The sequence below is a fragment of the Oncorhynchus mykiss genome, chromosome 18 (genome assembly GCF_013265735.2).
Source record: "Oncorhynchus mykiss isolate Arlee chromosome 18, USDA_OmykA_1.1, whole genome shotgun sequence".
Taxonomy (NCBI): Eukaryota; Metazoa; Chordata; class Actinopteri; order Salmoniformes; family Salmonidae; genus Oncorhynchus; species Oncorhynchus mykiss.
In genome coordinates, this window is record NC_048582.1 from 47,090,852 (window position 1) to 47,112,375 (window position 21,524).

At 43.4% G+C, this 21,524-nt stretch overlaps 1 protein-coding gene across 4 annotated transcripts in view; it reads right to left on the reverse strand.

The window, feature by feature from the left end:
- Nucleotides 1-21,524, reverse strand: part of trappc9 (trafficking protein particle complex 9) — a 283,555-nt gene that overhangs the window by 233,391 nt on the left and 28,640 nt on the right. For all 4 annotated transcript variants that reach the window (XM_036952949.1, XM_036952950.1, XM_036952948.1 and 1 more), the window contains 3 exons: nucleotides 20,429-20,555; nucleotides 18,738-18,883; nucleotides 9,188-9,273 (listed from right to left, as the gene is read on the reverse strand). In XM_036952949.1, the coding sequence (XP_036808844.1) occupies nucleotides 9,188-9,273; nucleotides 18,738-18,883; nucleotides 20,429-20,555 (359 nt within the window). The remainder of the gene's footprint in view (nucleotides 1-9,187; nucleotides 9,274-18,737; nucleotides 18,884-20,428; nucleotides 20,556-21,524) is intronic.

The window sequence follows — 21,524 nt, forward strand, 5'->3', positions numbered from 1 at the left end:
AGAGCCCGACAGGAGGCTCTCAATGGTGCATCTGTAAAAGTGAGGGTCTTAGGGGCCAAGCCGAATTTCTTCAGCCTGTTACGCTTTCTTCATCACACTGTCTGTGTGGGTGGACCATTTCAGACTGTCAGTGATGTGTACACCGAGGAACTTGAAGCTTTTCACCTTCTCCACTGTGGTCCAGTCGATGTGGATGGGGCCGTGCTCCCTCTGCCGTCTTCTGAAATTCACGATCAGCTCTTTTGTTTTGTTGACTTTGAGTGAGAGGTTATTTTCCTGGCACCACACTCCCAGGGCCCTCACCTCCTCCCTGTAGGCAGTCGCATCAGTTGGTAATCAGATCTACTACTGTTGTGTCGTATGCAAACTTGATGATTGAGTTGGAGGTGTGTTTGGCCAAGCAGTTATGGTGAACAGGGATTACGGGAGGGGGCTGAGCATTTACCCTTGTGGGGTCCCAGTGTAGAGGATCAGCGTAGAGGAGATGTTGTTTCCTACCTTCACCACCTGGGGGCGGCCCGTCAGGAAGTCCAGGACACAGTTGCACAGGGCAGGGTTCAGAGTCAGGGCCCCGAGCTTAATGATGAGCTTGGAGGGTACTATGGTGTTGAAAGCTGGGATAGGGTAGTGAGCAGTGCAATGGCATCGTCTGTGGATCTATTGGGGCGGTATGCAAATTGAAGGGTGTCACGTAAGGTGGAGGTGATATGATCCTTAACTAGTCTCTAAAAGCACTTCATGTGAGTGCCACGGGGCAACAGTCATTTAGTTCAGTTACCTCTGCTTTCTTGGGTACAGGAGCAATGGTGGACATATTGAAGCAAGTGGTGAAAGCAGACTGGGATAGAGAATATTGAATACATCCGTAAACACGACAGCAAGCTGGTCTGCGCATGGAGTGTTGACGGACATGTTCAATCTCTCCCTATCCCAGTCTGCTGTCGCCACTACATTGGTCAGTCTAAAATTGCTTTTTTATTCTGTCATGGAAATATATGTATTTCCTATTGGGGGTCACGTGATGCAGCGAAGCTAGGAAGAAGCGTGACCGAGAGCTCCAGATAAATCTTAAACAAACGTATCCTATAACTTGATAACTTCACCCATACCTATTACTACACAGTAGCCAAGAGTGCTGATGTGCCTACAGGATAAAGAAAAAGGCAAGGGAAGCACCCGAAACAGACCAAGAAATGACGGAGAAAGAACCTCTGACCATGGCCTCCCCGGAATCCCAAGATGGCACCATGACACCTCAGGAAGAAGCTAGGCTAGCTCACATCTTCAAACTGATCAAAGGCAATGACTCCCTCACAACACAATTTAACTTGGAACAGCTGAACTCAGCCGTTTTCATCTCAGCACAGTTGGCTGAAATCAAAAACTCCATCTCAGGTTTGACAACAACACGCTTGGATCACGAATGGAAGAAGTTAAAGAGTGCATCAGCACTGCTGAGGACAAGCTAGAGGGAATGGGGATGGAACTACAGAAACTGCGGAAAAACAACCAATGCCTGATGAATAAGGTCGACCATTTGGAAAACGACAGTAGGCGAAGCAACATGACAATTACCAGCCTCCGCAAGTGCCGTGAGACCCCTCTGCTGCCATTATCCCCTCCCTTCTGGGCAAAGAACATTTTGCTTAACCCTTGGATATCGAGCAGCCAAACAGGTCACCATCCGCTGATCAGAACCAACAACCCTTCCTCGTTCAGTTCCTAAGGTACCAGGACAGAGAGAAAGTTCTCAGAACGGTAGCCAAACATTTCAAGGAGGAGTGATCCGACACAACGGGGAGGAGATTACATTCTTTCCCGACATAAGTCCCGGGAGGGTCAAACGCAGGAAGGAATTCAACCAGGTGGAAAAAAAATAACTGACCTCCAAGAACATTCCCTTTGCGCTGCTTCAACCTTTTCTCCGCGGACTGCAGGCGACCGGCTCAGGACATGGTTGATTGGCTAGTGGACAGGGTTCATTTCCCTGTTAGCTGGGCTTGGTCCCACTAGTCTGCCTTATTACTTGCATATATCTGGTAGGACTGCTTTGATGGATTATTCTATAGCTTACTGACAGATCAATAAGGTAAGATCCAAATATCCATGTAAACAAACTAGGTTTTTACCAAAGTGACGTTGTTTTTAAGTTATTTAAAACGTCAATAAGATTTTCATATGGCTAAGCCATGACGTCTTATATTTAGCTTCCTGTCAAGGTAGGTGTGTTGGGATCAGGACACCCGTTACTGTTTTTGACTTTCATCATATAAAGGGTGGGTGAAGAATTCTCTATTTTTGTCAATTTACTGGGCTCGAGCTCCAGGTTCACGTTTGCCTTCATGTTAGAAATGTAATTTAGGAATAGCGATGCTGTAGCTCCACTACAGGTGGGATTTCTGCTGGGCGCGTTCAAGAACAGCATTTGGGGTGGAGGAGGGGAATTGTTTGTTTACTTTATATTACAGTAGTGTTTTGTTTACTTTATATTACAGTAGTGTTTTGTTTACTTTATATTACAGTAGTGTTTTGTTTACTTTATATTACAGTAGTGTTTTGAGAGAGACCTTCCCTTCATAATATGTGTTTAACTACAAGCTTCTCAGAAAATAGGCAATAGAATATCCCACACCCTTATTGGACATACCCTTGACATTTACATTTATGTAAATGGGTGAACAATATGGCTAAGATAGTAAATCAAACATCATTAAACGTTAATGGACTGAACGAACCTGTTAAAAGAAAACGAGTGCTTATGTACTTGAAAAAGCTGAAGACTGACGTTGTGTTCATACAAGAAACACATCTAACAAGGGCAGAACATAAAAGGTTAGAGGGAATGGGTAGGACAGGTCTTTGCCTCTTTATATAACACAAAGACACCAGGAGTAGCTGTGTTGATTAATAAGAATTGACCCTTCTGTGTGACAAAAACAATTATTGAACCACTGGGATCTGGGATATTATGTAGTGGCCCATGGCAGAATGTATTCTGAAAGTTGGACCTTTGTTTAATGTATATGCACCTAATTATGATTATCATCATTTTATTCAAGATATATTCCTCAAGGTAACGGAATATCAGGTAACACTCTTAGTTGGGGGCGACTTTAATTAGTCTGGATCCGATTCTGGATAGATCCTCAACTAAAGCAACCTCATTGACTTAGTCAGACAAACGCAATCTTTCATTTATGAAAGACGTACATTTGAAAAGACACAAATTTGAAAGACACATGGAAACAGCTCCACCCACAAGATAGGGATTACTCATTCTACTCCTGCTCGCAGAACGTTCATACCCGGATTGATTATTTTCTCCTTTCAGCACAGGTAACCCGTAGAGTTGTGGAAACTGAGTATTTATCCAGAACTATATCTCAGATCATTCTCCCCTCACACTTTCTGTTTGGATGCTGGATGGAGTTCAAGGGACGGCGCCTAAACCCAACTCTTTTGAAAGAGGCAGAAACAAACTGTCCGTCCTCTCCCAAAAGTGTTGTACTCTGTATACACTACCAGTCAAAAGTTTTAAAAACCCTTGAATGAGTATGTGTTTTCTTTATTTTTACTATTTTCTACATTGTAGAATATTAGTGAAGACATCGAAACTATGACATAACACATGGAATCATGTAGTAACAAAAGGTCTCAAAAAGAACACCAAAACTCTGTCTCTAAATACCACTCATTGCTGAATAAAAACACTGAAATACCCTAAGTACAAAACTGAAAAGGCTATTCTTATAACTAGGCAAAGATGTTATAAATTGCGGGAGAAAACACAAAGTCTTGGCCTGGCAGATAAAAGCTGAGGAGAATTCGAGAACCATCAACTGTATTGAAACACAGAACGGTCAAGTATCTCACAACCCATTAGAGATGAATTATTATTTTAAACAATACTATTTGAAGTTATACACTTCTGATGGAATGGATTTTTCTCCCCAATTTCGTGGTATCCAATTGGTAGTAATTACAGTCTTGTCTCATCGCTGCAACTCCCGTACGGACTTGGGATCCCTCTGAAAACTAGCCGCTGTTGGGTTCATACAGCTCCATATCAGGTTACAAAGTCAACATGGACAAAAGTGAAATACTTCCACTTTGACTACAGCATCTGTGAACGAACAGGTCCCTTCAGATGGTCGACACAGGGGTTCAAATATCTAGGAATCACAGTTGATAATGACTTAAGACATTTGTACAAGCTTTAACTACTGTGTCTTGGTTCAGAAGGCGGTGGATGACTTGAATAGATGGATAGATCTGCTTCTTACATTATTTGGGCGAATTAGCTGTATTAAAGATGAACGTTCTGCCTAAGATGATGTACCTATATCAATCTTTACACATATCCCTACCTGAGAGTTTCTTTAAGTTCCTTAACAAGACCATAAGGGATTACGGTCTAGGAGGTCTCCGCCTACCAAATTTCAAGATGTATTACTGGGCAGGGCAAATTAGATTCATTTCCATCTCAATTGAAACTGAACCAGCCCTTTCTTGGACTCAGATGGAAATGTTTGCTCTTAATGAAGAGGTTGGGAGTAATAGTATCTACAAGTGGATCCCCAAGACTATATCAACAAAAATGAGCAATCCCTGTACCATCAATTTAGTAAGATCTTGGTATGAAATTCGTAAGTTATTTGGTCTGAAACAAGACGTGACACCCAAAACACCCCTGTGGCAAAACAGACTCCTGCCAAAATGTTGAACAGTGGCATGAGAAGGGGATAAGGCATGTAGAACACTGTAATAGAGATGGGGTACTTATGACAAATATCACTTATACAATAATCAGTTATTTTCTTATTTACAGGGAAGAAACCTTCTCAGAAACACTCTTGATAGAGAGTGATACATCTCCAAGTATTGAACACCATGACAACCATGACTCATATAGATGTATATCCAGAGTGGACTCGTTGCCAATGCAACAACGCCCAAAACCAGATGTACATAAGTCAACAGAGCGACGGGATTCTGATTTGAATATTTTAATTGATGAGGGTCTCTGGTTGGACCTATGCCAAAATAGTGTCAGCAACCATCAACTCTAGACAGACTTCTACATTACAACTTTCTCCACCTACTCTGACACCTCAAGAGGTTACATAGACATCACCCTGAAATATCAGAAATGGGGTTCTCGATGTGAAACAACAGAAGGCACTTTTATGAATTTTTGTCATTGTACTTGTCAGTGTACTAAATGACAAGCCTTCTGGCATGATGTTTGTGACTCTGACCTTTATTATGGAGGTGCCTTTCCCACTTGGCCCTGAAATATGCCTTCTGGGTAACTTCCCAAATGAGGAATAACTTTAACATCAAATGTACAGAAATCACCCTGCAAGAAAATGTGTTGCATTGACACAGAAATCAGATTCTCCTCTCCCAAGTACAAGACGGCTCTCTGAAATGAATAAGTGTAGTCGTATGGAAAAGATGACCCTTCCTTTAAGAAATCAATGAAATAAATCCACTACTTGGTGAAAATATGGCAACCCTCTCTGGACAATATGTAAATACTTCCATTGGGGTTGGTGGGTGTGAGCTTGCTGATCGTGTTGTCTCTCTGTAATGTACTGTTTCTAATGTTTTATGTCTCTGTAATGTACTGTTTCTAATGTTTTATGTCTATGTTGGGATCTCTTGTCATTTGTCTTATTTAAGTCATTATTAGTATTATTACTATTCTAATTTATTTATTATTTGTTATTGTTTTAATATATAATTTATTTCGGTGGGTAGGGAGGGTTGAATTACCTTTTCTTGTAGTATCTAGTCTTGCTGTATTGTATCTGTTCTGTTGAATTATTGAAATAAAATCACACAAAAAAACATATTTCTTATTAATAAGTTATTTACAGTTTCTGTATCTTAAGTTTCCCATGGAGACTCATTTATGTGTTAATTCTGATTAATTAATTGTGTCAACTTACTACACAAGTAAAAGCCCTGGAATTGTGTCAACTCACTACACAAGTAAAAGCCCTGGAATTGTGTCAACTCACTACACAAGTAAAAGCCCTGGAATTGTGTCAACTCACTACACAAGTAGAAGCCCTGGAATTGTGTCAACTCACTACACAAGTAAAAGCCCTGGAATTGTATCAACTCACTACACAAGTAAAAGCCCTGGAATTGTGTCAACTCACTATACAAGTAAAAGCCCTGGAATTGTATCAACTCACTACACAAGTAAAAGCCCTGGAATTGTATCAACTCACTACACAAGTAAAAGCCCTGGAATTGTGTCAACTCACTACACAAGTAAAAGCCCTGGAATTGTGTCAACTCACTACACAAGTAGAAGCCCTGGAATTGTGTCAACTCACTACACAAGTAAAAGCCCTGGAATTGTATCAACTCACTACACAAGTAAAAGCCCTGGAATTGTGTCAACTCACTACACAAGTAAAAGCCCTGGAATTGTATCAACTCACTACACAAGTAAAAGCCCTGGAATTGTATCAACTCACTACACAAGTAAAAGCCCTGGAATTGTATCAACTCACTACACAAGTAAAAGCCCTGGAATTGTATCAACTCACTACACAAGTAAAAGCCCTGGAATTGTATCAACTCACTACACAAGTAAAAGCCCTGGAATTGTATCAACTCGCTACACAAGTAAAAGCCCTGGAATTGTATCAACTCACTACACAAGTAAAAGCCCTGGAATTGTATCAACTCACTACACAAGTCTGTAAACTTTCCTTTATAGTCTATTCATTTAAATTTGCCCATATAAAGTATGTTATGACATTGAACTATAAGTCACAAGTAAAAGCCCTGGGTGGAGAGTTGATATTCCGTTGGTTCCATTGTGCCAAGAATCCTCAAATCATGTGCAGCTAAAGTACTGAAAAGAAAACATACTGTGTGAACTCAGGTCAGGTCAGGTCATGATGAACATCAGTTTGTGTTTAAGCCAAGTCACCCTGCATGACAGCTGGACTGTACCACCTAAAGCGACCAGCTGCCATGGAAGTAGAACAGGAGGGGGTCTCTGTCTCCTTCTGTACCTCCATCTATCCATCCGCAGGTGGTGAGTCAGTGGCTAATGATGTGTGTGTGTCTCTTCACTGGCTAAGTGACAGTTCTAGGACCCCCTCAACAGCAAAGAAAGTAATAATTCCTGATTGCCGTTTGACCATCCCACTCTCCCGCCTCTCCAAAACACGTGTTTTAAACACACACAAATGATTAGTTCTGCTCTGACACGCCAGAGATTGAGAATTACTCAGACCCATCCAGGTACATACAGAAACACCTCGGACATGACAGACCCTGGGGCTCCTGTCATTGTGCACAGTCAAGACATTACACACACACACACACACACACCCTTCCATGGCTATTTGCGCTCTAGTGTCCAATTAAAGGCTGCATCAGTTCCAGCAGACGGCACACAGCGAGCAGCGCCTCGTGAAGTTATAGTACGGCTGTGTGTGTGTGTGTGTGTGTGTGTGTGTGTGTGTGTGTGTGTGTGTGTGTGTGTGTGTGTGTGTGTGACAGACCGAGTCAGATGATTGTTGTGCATCTCAAATGCCGTCTGTGCCACATCAGTGCATCCGTTAAGAAACACTTCCAACGAGTAGCAAAGAGGTTCGACTCAACAATCAAAGGAATCTGTGATCCTGAGAGAGCCTGAACCTTTACAGATATCAAGAAAGACAATTCAAGTGTGTGAGACTGAGTGCATCCGTGACAGAGAGACAGAGAATAAGAAACAATACCAATGGAGTGATAGATTGCGCTGGAGAAGAGGGTGGTATAGCTGTAAAGTTCTTTAAAAAAAGGTTCTTGATGGAATTGCTGAGGATTAAAAAGGCTGCGATCATTAAGCAGCTATTAAAAGATGCACTATGCAGAAATCGCACCGCCATTTCCTGGTTGCTAAAATTCTAATAGTTTAGAATTCTAATCCTAAAAAATCTAATTCTAAATTTCAGTTTGTGACAAAACAAGCAAGTTTAGTGCAGAGAATCATTTTATCATCTAAACCACTGTGAAATATATTATTGTGTAGAGAATCATTTTATCATCTAAACCACTGTGAAATATATTATTGTGTAGGGAATCATTGTACCATCTAAACCACTGTGAAATATATTATTGTGTAGAGAATCATTGTACCATCTAAACCACTGTGAAATATATTATTGTGTAGGGAATCATTGTACCATCTAAACCACTGTGAAATATATTATTGTGTAGAGAATCATTGTACCATCTAAACCACTGTGAAATATATTATTGTGTAGAGAATCATTGTACCATCTAAACCACTGTGAAATATATTATTGTGTAGAGAATCATTGTACCATCTAAACCACTGTGAAATATATTATTGTGCAGAGAATCATTGTACCATCTAAACCACTGTGAAATATATTATTGTGTAGAGAATCATTGTACCATCTAAACCACTGTGAAATATATTATTGTGCAGAGAATCATTTTATCATCTAAACCGCTGTGAAATATATTTTCCATAAGCAAAAATATCGTATTTTCAGCTGTTTGAAACTGTTTGGAAATTAAGAACGGAAAGATTTGAAATGGCGCACATAAAACAGATTTACCGCTTCTTAGACTTGCTTTCAATAAGAACGACAGCTCTATAACACACATTTCTATGTGAATATGGTCGGGTCGGCCATAAAGTTACATATTGTTTCTTATAGCAATTTGTTTACACTTGTCTCCCTTTCTGATGGCGATGGGCCTTTTTAAGAGTTGACTAACATGGAGAGGAGAGTGAAAGGGTATTTCCTCTCACTTACCTTACTATTAGAGAAGCACTCTACACTGACAGTGAGGATAGCTAGCATGAGAACTATTAACCGTAATAGCACCACATGGGTTCAAGCGTCCTACATTGTTCCAGTGCGCTTAGTGTCAGGGGAGAAGGATGGCTAAGTTTGTTCTGGCCCAGTCCTGTACCATCATGACTGCATTAAAGTGTCAGAACAGGGCTTTTAGCTAGACTTTAATGAGGTCATCAAAGATAACTACAAGACATTATCACAGTTGAATGGCTTGCCCCTAATGTAATGTGATGAGGAAAGTTTACCCCCCCACCCCGAGAGGCCATGACAACATCTTCTCAGGGACTTTCACTAAGTCATTGCGTGGTTGTAGCATCCAGAAGTAATGCTTCACTCACCATGTGCTCCACACGGAGTTCAAAGGGCATGGGGTTGTAGACCATCAGCTGGACCTCACACACTTCTCCCTGGACCCACTGGAACTCTGAGGAGGTAGAACAATGCATCCGAGTGAATCTCAGACCAGGAGAAGCTGATGCGTTACATATCTGCGCCGCAAGGGTGTATAAATGTACATGGAACACACAGACAAATATGAGTACAAGTATGTGGGTGTGGCCTAGGTTGGTGCAGAGGTCTAAGCCCCAGCCTACGGCACACGTCTATGGTGTCAGCACACAGTATGTTCGATCGGGCCGACTGACCTTTCCCCAATGTCATCCCCTCTCTGTCTGTTCATTAAAGTCAGAAAATAGCTCACAAATATATAATTGTGTGTGTATGTGAGTAATAATAGGTGAATGGGATTCAGGGATGTGTAAATAATGTGGAAGGAGAAATACGGATTGTTAAGTGTATAGCTTTATTTACAAGATGCCAGAGTATTTCCATTGCAATTAAAAACATTGTTTGATGAAAATAATGACTCCATGGTGCCTCAAGCACAGTCAGACAAGTTAATAATTCATGACTTTAATAAAGCAAATAAACCATAAATATGTATTTCTTTGTATAGATTGTTTGGTTGGCTCTCTGCAAATATGTAAATTCCGTTTCGTATTCCATTAGCCCGTGCAGAAACAGTTGATTTGAGGCAACTAAAAACCAATTACATTCAAGTGTTGTCGGTGAGAGCTGCTCAGGAAAATGTAAAGGATCTGTTTCAGGGTCAGTTCAGTTGACAGAATGAGAGGCAACCAAGTTCATCCTCTAATGACCACCAGATTATATTACTATTAGTAGACTGAAGAGATCATTAAAGAAAAGCACGTGCAGTGTTTCCCCTAGGTTTTTTTTTTTGTTCAGCAGTGGTGGCAAGGGTAGTGGGTTCATTGCTACCAGCGTTAGCGCAATGACATGCTAGCTGTTCCCATAGACTTCCAGTCATTGGGCCAATGACAATCCATTTAAAAGGGCGTCTCGGCAGAATTGTTTTTTTTCAGCATTTGCAACAATTGAATATAGTGGATTCACTGACGTGCTACATGATTATTTGTAATGTACGCATTTATCTTTCTATTCCTTACAAATGGCCAACATTAATCATTTTAGTCTCTAGCCAGTGCTTATCATGACCTCCTGTGGTTCACACTAACATTAAACAGGATTGTGCTATTAGAAAGTAGCTTGACTGACTGTATAATGAGATACAAGAGGATTTCCATTCGACAGATCATTCACTAGCCTGTCAGGGGAGACAGAGCAGAAGTGTTATTTGGCAGTGGAGGAAGTTATCATATGAAGGGGATTCTGAAATGGAGACTATAATGACACAGGTGGGAAACAGCTCTGTTACCAAGCACATTACAGTCTTCCATCTCCGTTTCGACAGTCCAATCTCTAAAACGCAGCGAACGCTCTCACTAGAGGGCCTGGCTGAGCCTAAGCCACGGACAAAACGCACACGCTCGCACACACACACTTCCATCTCCATTCTCTGAGCCCAGGACCTGGTGGGTTAATAGGGTTTATGGAGAGTAAAGTAAACTACCGGGGTGCACCTTGGGAAATTAAAACTTTAGTCCGAAGCAAAAAGAAGGAGAAGTAGGGTGTCTATATAATATAAATGGTCAAATGAGCCTCTCTCACAACCTTAGGTCTGCCTCTCAGGTGTCCTCCTCACAGAGCCAATTCCATGTGAAATATGCCTCTGAAAGAGCTGAGGAGAGCTGAGCTGCAACCTTCTCCTCGTGTCCCAAATGGCACCCTACTTCCTTTACATGCACTTCTTCCCTAATCCCTGGTCAAAGGTAGTGCAATATAAAAAGGGAACACGGTGCCGTTTGGGACACATCCTAGCCTCCTAGCCTCCCTTCGTACCTCGAGGCTCCTGGCCATTCATTCATTCCAGATTAAAGAGAGAGCAGGAAGGTTCAGCACTTCAGAACCTCAGGGTGAATATTAATCATGTGGTGGAGTGTTGCTAGCCTGAGTACCAGTCTCATTAGCTGACAATCCACTCCTTGTCATTGCCAAAGAGGATGGAGCGAACCGAACAGAAAAGAGGAAGCTCTGCAGATGTTGGTTCTAGTGAATGCTGACCTAGAGCTCTCAGTAATATGCTGTGTTAAATAATGCATCCACATGCTAGCCGTCTGGCCTGGGCAAAGGAGCATAAAACATACATGTGAAATAGAGTAGGCCTGTAGTGTCGTAGTACAGTGATATATTCAGAACCATTTATACAGTGTGGGTCACACAGAGGGAATAACTACACGGCCTGTACTGTCTCTTTGATATCAAACAGTACAACTACTCACACTCTACTAAGACTTCATTGCTTTTCACTCACACTATCAAAGATTCAGCACCTGTAAGAAGCTGGCTGAGTATGTTGAGGCCAGGGTCGGGCTCATTACAATTCAGTCAATTCAGACAAAGAAAGATTTTCAATTTATTTTTTTAACCTTTATTTAACTAGGTGGCAGAATGACAGGTTTGTACCAACTCCCACTAGAGTAATGATTACCAAAGGCAGTACAACTCCTACTAGAGTAATGATTACCAAAGGCAATACAACTCCTACTAGAGAAATGATTACCAAAAGCAATACAACTCCTACTAGAGTAATGATTACCAAAGGCAGTACAACTCCTACTAGAGTAATGATTACCAAAGGCAGTACAACTCCTACTAGAGTAATGATTACCAAAGGCAGTACAACTCCTACTAGAGTAATGATTACCAAAGGCAATACAACTCCTACTAGAGAAATTATTACCAAAGGCAGTACAACTCCTACTAGAGTAATGATTACCAAAGGCAGTACAACTCCTACTAGAGTAATGATTACCAAAGGCAGTACAACTCCTACTAGAGTAATGATTACCAAAGGCAGTACAACTCCTACTAGAGTAATGATTACCAAAGGCAGTACAACTCCTACTAGAGTAATGATTACCAAAGGCAGTACAACTCCTACTAGAGTAATGATTACCAAAGTGCTGATGAAACCGTGTGTAAACGGTTAGCCGGTTGTGTTTAGGACAATAGCAGAGCAGAGGATTGAGAGGACGGATCCACACACACACACACACACACACACACGTTATTGCTGGGTCGTGCTGAGAATGGAGGGACAGTGCATTACAGAAGGCGAACACACACATGCAGGCACACACACAGTGGGTCAGTGTGTTAGCAGGGAGGGCAAACAAACACTAACAGTTGCCCTGATTCTGACAGTCTAACCGCCCTCACACACACACAAAATAAATGTTCAGTCGATTCACCTCCTCAGGACCACATTCATACAGTGATGGATCACAGTGAGTGAATCTAGCACACTGGCCTGCTATGGATGTAATGCTGTATCTATCACTGCCTGCGGGTGTAGGCTGACTCATTACTACTCGTTCAGTTTCCTGGTGAAATCAAAACACTGTCTCATCAAACCTACAGTAAATATTTACTAGTAGAGTAAGCCTGTTGGCGTGGTTTGAAAAGAGACAATTGTTCTGCAGTGGAAGGCAAACCTGAGTTCAACCTGCTGGTGTCAATGCCCCATCACATCGTATCCCGGAGCAGAGCGAAGGCTTTAGTGCTCTCATGTGAGGAGCAAAACCACGCTGTTAGATAAAATAGGACTGTTACCTAAGGATAGCAGCAGGCTTTATATACAGTCATTTCTACAGAGTCCATTTCAGTACAGCTACTGAGCTCCATAGATACAACAGAATGCAGCTACGCATTCCTGTAGCGACACAAGAAAAATGATTCAAATTATGTAAAACTAATAGAGAAATAAACATCTAAAGATTTGAGGAGATTTGTGAGTTTCATAAAAAGTCCCTCCCTCCGTCTCGCTCCCTCCCCGCTGCCCCCACCTCTTGCTCCCTCCCTCCATTACCCTCCCGCTCACTCTCCCTCCATTACCCTCCCGCTCACTCTCCCTCCATTACCCTCACTCTCCCTCCATTACCCTCACTCTCCCTCCATTACCCTCACGCTCCCTCCCGCTCACTCTCCCTTCATTGCCCTCACTCTCCCTCCATTACCCTCCCTCCATTACCCTCACTCTCCCTCCATTACCCTCACTCTCCCTACATTACCCTCCCGCTCACTCCATTACCCTCTCGCTCACTCTCCCTCCATTACCCTCCCGCTCACTCTCCCTCCATTACCCTCCCGCTCACTCTCCCTCCATTACCCTCCATTACCCTCCCGCTCACTCCATTACCCTCCCGCTCACTCCATTACCCTCCCGCTCACTCTCCCTCCATTACCCTCCCGCTCACTCTCCCTCCATTACCCTCACTCTCCCTACATTACCCTCACTCTCCCTACATTACCCTCTCGCTCACTCTCCCTCCATTACCCTTCCGCTCACTCTCCCTCCATTACCCTCCCGCTCACTCTCCCTCCATTACCCTCCCGCTCACTCAATTACCCTCCATTACCCTCCCGCTCACTCCATTACCCTCCCGCTCACTCTCCCTCCATTACCCTCCCGCTCACTCTCCCTCCATTACCCTCACTCTCCCTCCATTACCCTCCCGCTCACTCTCCCTCCATTACCCTCACTCTCCCTACATTACCCTCCCGCTCACTCCATTACCCTCTCGCTCACTCTCACTCCATTACCCTCCCGCTCACTCTCCCTCCATTACCCTTCCGCTCACTCTCCCTCCATTACCCTCCCGCTCACTCCATTACCCTCCCGCTCACTCCATTACCCTCCCGCTCCCTCCATTACCCTCCCGCTCACTCTCCCTCCATTACCCTCCCGCTCACTCTCCCTCCATTACCCTCCCGCTCACTCTCCCTCCATTACCCTCACTCTCCCTCCATTACCCTCACTCTCCCTCCATTACCCTCCCGCTCACTCTCCCTCCATTACCCTCCCACTCACTCTCCCTCCATTACCCTCACTCTCCCTCCATTACCCTCCCGCTCACTCTCCCTCCATTACCCTCCCGCTCCCTCCATTACCCTCCCGCTCCCTCCATTACCCTGCCGCTCACTCCATTACCCTGCCGCTCACTCCATTACCCTCCCGCTCACTCCATTACCCTTCCGCTCACTCCATTACCCTCCCGCTCACTCCATTACCCTCCCGCTCACTCCATTACCCTCCCGCTCACTCCATTACCCTCCCGCTCACTCTCCCTCCATTACCCTCACTCGCCCTCCATTACCCTCCCGCTCACTCTCCCTCCATTACCCTCCCGCTCACTCTCCCTCCATTACCCTCCCGCTCACTCTCCCTCCATTACCCTCCCGCTCACTCTCCCTCCATTACCCTCCCGCTCACTCTCCCTCCATTACCCTCCCTCTCCCTCCATTACCCTCCCGCCCCCTCCATTACCCTCACTCTCCCTCCATTACCCTCCCGCTCCCTCCATTACCCTCACTCTCCCTCCATTACCCTCACTCTCCCTCCATTACCCTCACTCTCCCTCCATTACCCTCCCGCTCACTCCATTACCCTTCCGCTCCCTCTCCCTCCATTACCCTCCCGCTCTCTCCATTACCCTCCCGCTCACTCCATTACCCTCCCGCTCACTCTCCCTCCATTACCCTCACTCTCCCTCCATTACCCTCCCGCTCACTCTCCCTCCATTACCCTCCCGCTCACTCTCCCTCCATTACCCTCCCGCTCACTCTCCCTCCATTACCCTCCCTCTCCCTCCATTACCCTCCCGCTCCCTCCATTACCCTCACTCTCCCTCCATTACCCTCCCGCTCCCTCCATTACCCTCACTCTCCCTCCATTACCCTCACTCTCACTCCATTACCCTCCCGCTCCCTCACTCGCTCAGTCTCGGTGTCTGTCCCTCTGACCCTAACCCCAAACTCCTAACCTAACCCTTACCCCTAACCTAAAAATGCCTTCTCCTTGTAGGGACCGGCAAAATGTTCCCATTTTTCAGACTTTTCTTTGTTTTACTATCCTTGTGAGAACTTCTGGTCCCCACAAGGATAGTAAAACCAAACACACGCACGTATCTCTTTGTATGCGTATATACTGAGGAAACAGATAGAGGCATAAACATAATGGATACAGGGAGACTTAGAAGTTCTTAAAATGGAGTCTCAGAGCAATTATGTGCAAAACAATCTCCCTGTTCCAGAAATCCTCTGTTTTATGGCTCAGCAGCAATCTGCTTTATAGAACATCATATAAACAGGACGGCACAGCTAGGAAATACACACAGACATTACTCTGTGCTGGAGGTACACACACACACACAAATGACTTAATGACTTTCAGTCCCCGTCAGAGAGACGAGGGAGTGGCTGCATTAACCATTTAAAGACCTGCAGTTGTATGGATGGCAGGGAAACAGGGCGTGCCAGCGTTGGCATATCGTAGTAATCAGAAGGAAACCACTCATGGAGTGCGATACAGCACATTCCACTGAGCACCAAGCATCAACCAGCTCTCTCCAAAAGTAGGTTTCTGACTAGTTAATTGATAGTAAATTAGCCCAGTTTTAAGGACAACTCTGAGCTTTATAAGTACATGAAGTGGCTGCGTGACCTGTATTTACTCTGCCGACCAGGACGCCTTTCCCCCCTTTCTAAACCTCTTAACATTCTGTGCATGTGTTGTTTTGCTCCAGTGTAATATCCCTGTAGACAGGGCATGTTAAAGAAAAACGTTTTAGTTAGAAGGCTACAAAAACACTGAGGTTTTTTCCCTAAAAATGTCCTGGCCTCCGGCAGTATTAACATCTATGCATCCGTCTGGTCTCTGGTGACAGACTTTTTAACGTAAATGTTAATGTCTGTCTGCCGGCTCCACTTGATTTGATTCTGGGCTCTGAGATGAATGGCAGTGAAAGTCATGAGGGAGACTGATGAGACCAAGGCTGTGGAAACCTCTACGGCCCTGAAAGGTTTGATTCTCAGCTAATCCAGACAGCTATGATGCATTATAATACATTCTATCCAAAATCAAACTGCAGAAAACAAAAGTTAACGTTGTTTAATTTTCTGCAACGAAGCAAAACTGAAAACTAAAACAGGAATTGATTTGTTAGAAAGGAAACCAAACTCATGTTGTGTCAGCAGATTATTCTATAATAATAAATCAGGGTGGAGGGAGGGAGGGAGGGAGGGCAGGGCCCTGCAGGTGAGCAGGGTGGTATTGATCGGTTCAGTGTTCCTTATTAGAAGTGGTAGCAACAGAGATAGCGCCCTTCCCAGCGTGAAGGAACATGCCTTCAGACTCAGAGGTACGTGCCCGAATCAACGACAACGTACAGAGGATATTTCTTGACTCAATTCGTCAAGCTCCACATCGTACTCCAGTCTCTGGATTTAATGAGCTTAAGAATGACATTTTGACAACTTGTATCTGGCCCTCGCAAAATTAGAGACTTCTCGGTCTCAAAACCACGCCTACACAACTAACCTAACACCACACATTACACGACATCACACAAACATCTCTAGACATTGCTGCTCCAATATTCAGCCAAATGTTGAGTGTGTTCCATGTCTGAGATCACATAAAACACTAAAACTGATGTACCGGTGATAGTATGAAACAATAGGAAGAGTGACTCATATCATAGCCTAGGGATGTGTTACCTTCCTTTGGCCCCTTTGTTTGGGAATTCATTACAGAAGAGTATTCATTCAAAATGGGGGGCCTGTTAAGATAATACTCCTCATTTACAAGGGCAGTCTGACAGGAGAGTGGGCACGATGAAACACACACACACACACACACACACGCACACACACACACAGAGCCTGAAGGCAGAGGAGTAGGCAGGAAGCCACAATTAAATAAAACCAATGAATTTTAGATAACACTGAAAGCACTTTATCCATCAAATAGATATTTAAATGTATTTGTTATTGTTTGTTTGTTCTCCGGTGGTGACTGTCAATCCTGTTAGTCTGGGAGCAGAGATATTACCCTGATAAATCAGCTGTGGAAGGAGACAACGCTATCCTACAACTCAGTGTCCCCGATGTTTAATGATACACTCTTCAATATAGGCTGCATGACAAAAGAACAGGCCGTTAGGAAAGTAAGGACAAAACAGTGGTGTAAAGTACTTTAGTAATACTTGAAGGAACATGTACTTAAGTAGTACTTTAAAGTAGTTTTACTTAAGTAGTACTTTAAAGTAGTTTTACTTAAGTCGTTATTGGGGGGCATCTGGTACTTTACTATTTATATTTTTGACAACTTTTACTTCACTACATTCCTTAAGAAAATATTGTACTTTTTACTCTATACATTTTCCTTGACACCCAAAAGTACTTGTTACATTTTGAATGCTTAGCAGGACAGGAAAGTAGTCAAATTCACACAGTTATCAAGAGAACATCCATGGTCTTCCCTACTGCCTCTGATCTGGCAGACTCACTAAACACAAATGGTTTGTTTGTAAATTATGTCTGAGTGTTGGACTGTGCCCCTGGCATGCCATCTGGTTTGCTTAATGAGGAATTTGAAATTATTGATACTTTTACTGTTGATACTTAAGTACATTTTAAATCAAATAGTTTTAGACTTTTACTCGAGAATCATTTTACTGGGTGACTTTTACTTGAGACATTTTCTATTAAGGCATCTTTACTTTTACTCAAGTATGACAGTTGGGGACTTTTTCGCCCACTGCCGCCAAATGATTGTACCTAAAAGATGAGGCCTCAGACTCCAGCACAGTATCTGAGCACAGATGACATCACACCAAGACAGGACACAGCTATACTCAAAAGGGAGATTACAACGAACGAACAGTGAATAGGGAAAGATGGAATGAATTTCAGGTACATTGAAAAAATTAAATAACACTTCTAACAACTGCCATTGTGCTGAGTCCATCTGATCTGATTTGGCACTGTAGCAGAGAGAGAGAGTTGGACTCTATAAGAAGCCAGAGTGGAACTCATCCTGATGTGTCACAATCATGAGAATGTCTGCCAAAACTGGAGGAGTTTAAGAGCCCCCCCCCCCCCCCCCCCCCCAAAAAAAAAAATGGAAACAAGTCAATGTTCAGGAACAAAGAGACAATGAGAGCAGAGAGAGAGCAGAGAGAGAGCAGCGAGAGAGCAGCGAGAGAGCAGAGAAAGAGAGAGAGAGCAGAGAAAGAGAGAGAGAGCAGAGAAAGAGAGAGAGAGCAGAGAAAGAGAGAGAGAGCAGAGAGCAGAGAGCAGAGAGCAGAGAGCAGAGAGCAGAGAGCAGAGAGAGCAGAGAGAGAGAGAGAGAAGAGAGAGAGAGCAGAGAGAGCAGAGAGAGCAGAGAGAGCAGAGAGAGCAGAGAGAGCAGAGAGAGCAGAGAGAGCAGAGAGAGCAGAGAGAGAGAGCAGAGAAATGCAAGGAGCTCCTGATTTAATTATGGAATTAGTCAAGCGTGTATAGAGGATGAATTTTCTCCATCACATTAGTTATAGATGTTTTACAATGAAAATATTAACAGGCCTAAAACTGTTTTACTTCGACACTGCAACTTCAGAAGGTGTGAGTGTGTGTGTGTGTGCCCACCTATCTTCTTATTGCGCTCCTCTCCTCTGGTGTGCATGATGATGGGAGAGTAGATGAAGGGACTCTTGGTGGACATGTTGTTTTCCAGGAGGCCTTTCTGTTTGTGGGGGCGCAGGCTGACGGGCAGATCCAGCAGCTTCACTGATCTGTAGGAGGGGAGAACCAATTCATCACTCAAATGTGTTTTATAAAGCCCTTTTCACATGAGCAGAGGTCACAACGTGCTGTACAGATACCCAGCCTATCCTAAACAGCAAGCAATGCAGAAGCACAGTGGCTAGGAAAAACTCCCTAGAAAGGCAGGAACCTAGTAAGAAAACCTAGAGAGAAACTGGGCTCTGATGGGTGGCCAGTCCTCTTCCGGCTGTGCTGGGTGGAGATTTAAGAGTGCATGTGTCCATTAAGGTCAAGACGTTTGTCAAGGGACGGGAGATGGAGGCCGAGAGAAAGATAAACAGTTTGTTTTATCTCAACATGTCCCTTAAAGGACCAGAGAGAGAAAATTAGATGGATTTTGGCATGGTGACCTGAGCCAATCTCTCACACACACACCTCTGCCAATCATATGGTGAATTTCGTCCTGAGATTCTTAGCCCAGGACATTTAATGAGCAAAGCATTCTGGGGGTGTGAATTGGAGCTAGTGGACACAGCACTTATCACCTCTCTGAGAAGCCAGGCATTCCTCTATCTGTACAGAATGTCCTCCATCTCTCCTGGCTCTACTAATGGCCCTGCCACCACAGAAAGAGGGGGAGATGGATACAGAGAAGATAGAAAACAGAAAGACAAAGTGAATATAAAGATGGACAGCATTCTGATGGGTGTTTTGAGTGAACAGTACATACGTACTGTAACCTAAACACAATACTATTTTCCTGGCTAAATGAAATAATTAACTTAAATTGCAACAATAAAAAATGGCCAACTCAAACAGAAACAACTCTTCAGCTCTTTTCAACAGCCAAGCATGGACCACTAAACATGGTGCTGCAAAAACAACAGAGCCCCAGACTAGCCAACCCAGGCCTAATATCCAACAGAGCCCCAGACTAGCCAACCCAGGCCTAATATCCAACAGAGCCCCAGACTAGCCAACCCAGGCCTAATATCCAACAGAGCCCCAGACTAGCCAACCCAGGCCTATTTAATAGTGGTGTTCATTTCTGTTTATACGATTGATTTTTACCGAAACGTGAATGAGTCATATTTCACCACAAATACATTTACAAGTAGATGCTTCTGTAAATCAGTGTCATGTAAAATGTGCACTTAGATCTCAAACAGCTAGAACTCTGTTCTGACCAGGACGGAGGAGAAGAGCTACATTTCAGTCATTACACCATCGGCAGAAATACCTGACATTGTTGAGAGGGAGGAAATTTTGTCTGTTGATTAATCACACCACTCAGAGTAGCAGTTACTCAATGTTAGAACAGTGTCGTAACTATGACGAGTTCATTGGTACATTGATTAGATCAATTCGAATATGACAGTTCAGACACCAGGGTTGTGTTCATTAGGGCCCACCGCAGCAAAATGTTTTGCAACATCATGAGGGCCCCCATTTCGGAGCGCTTTATTTTGATTTTGTGCCTAACGAAGACAACCCAGAGCACTCACAGCCTTTGACTGACTTCCCTAACAACTGTTGATGAGAAAGAGAGATAGAAATATGATTGACTGACGTACCTGATGATGGGTAGCTTGCTGAAGGCTACAGGGGGCAGTTTGAGGCCATCAGGCAGGGTGAGAACCTCCATTCCCCCTGGACATTTAGACGTGTAGTTCTCCAGACTCTGAGTCACCTCCTTCTTCTCTGTGGACCAGGGGAGGAGTCGGGTGAGAAAAGTACAGCACATTATTGATAGTCAGTCTGACCATTTCAAGTCACCAAGGAACAAAACATGTCTACAAAGACAAAAGAAAGTGTTTTTTTTTAGGGCTGACCCCATTTAGTCGACTGGTCGATTGTTTGGTCGACTTACATTTTAGTCGAGCAGTAGCAAAAAATATATTCTAATCATGGTGTACAAGGCGCCTGTCTGAGTGGACTGATCCATTGTGGAGGCCGTGGGGGTGGCACAGTCCATCACCAAGACGTGTGCTACTGAAATGGTATATAGTTATATTACATCGGAACAATGGTGCAACACTAATAAAAAAAATATATATTTTAGAACAAAATGTGCTTTCTCCCACGTTGGATAACGGTCGATGTCCGCGGTTCTGAAACAACGATGTTGATGTGGCACTGTTTCCTACACCGTTTTGCCACAGTATGTGCATAATGGCAAAAGTTAACCATCCTATTGGTGTTGAGAACAACGTGGCAGAGGCAGCAGCGGAGTTAGGAGAAGAGAAACCAGCCCTTTCCTTAAACGTCGAAGGAAAGTGAGGAGAGGAAACGCCAACTTAAGTCTATAAATCAATAGACTAACTGTTCAAATGGGCCTGTTAAAATCATCCATATATATCTACAGAAATAAGACCGATCCTGCTTCTGTCTAAGTCTTTGTTTAATAGCCTACTGATTCCGTCAGCATCCAAAACATGTTGGATAAACTTCACAAATTCAGCTGTTTTTTAAATCTTTGCTATGCTGTAATAAAGGCTTTACACTTTATAATATGAATATTGTAATAATAATGAATGTCATAATCATGAGCAGGCTTAGTATAGCAGCCTTGTATAAGCATCTGTAGGCCAAAGAGGACATCCTGTTGACTCTTAATACCGTAACTTACTTAGGCCTATATTTCAAATCCAATCTAATTTTATTGGTCAC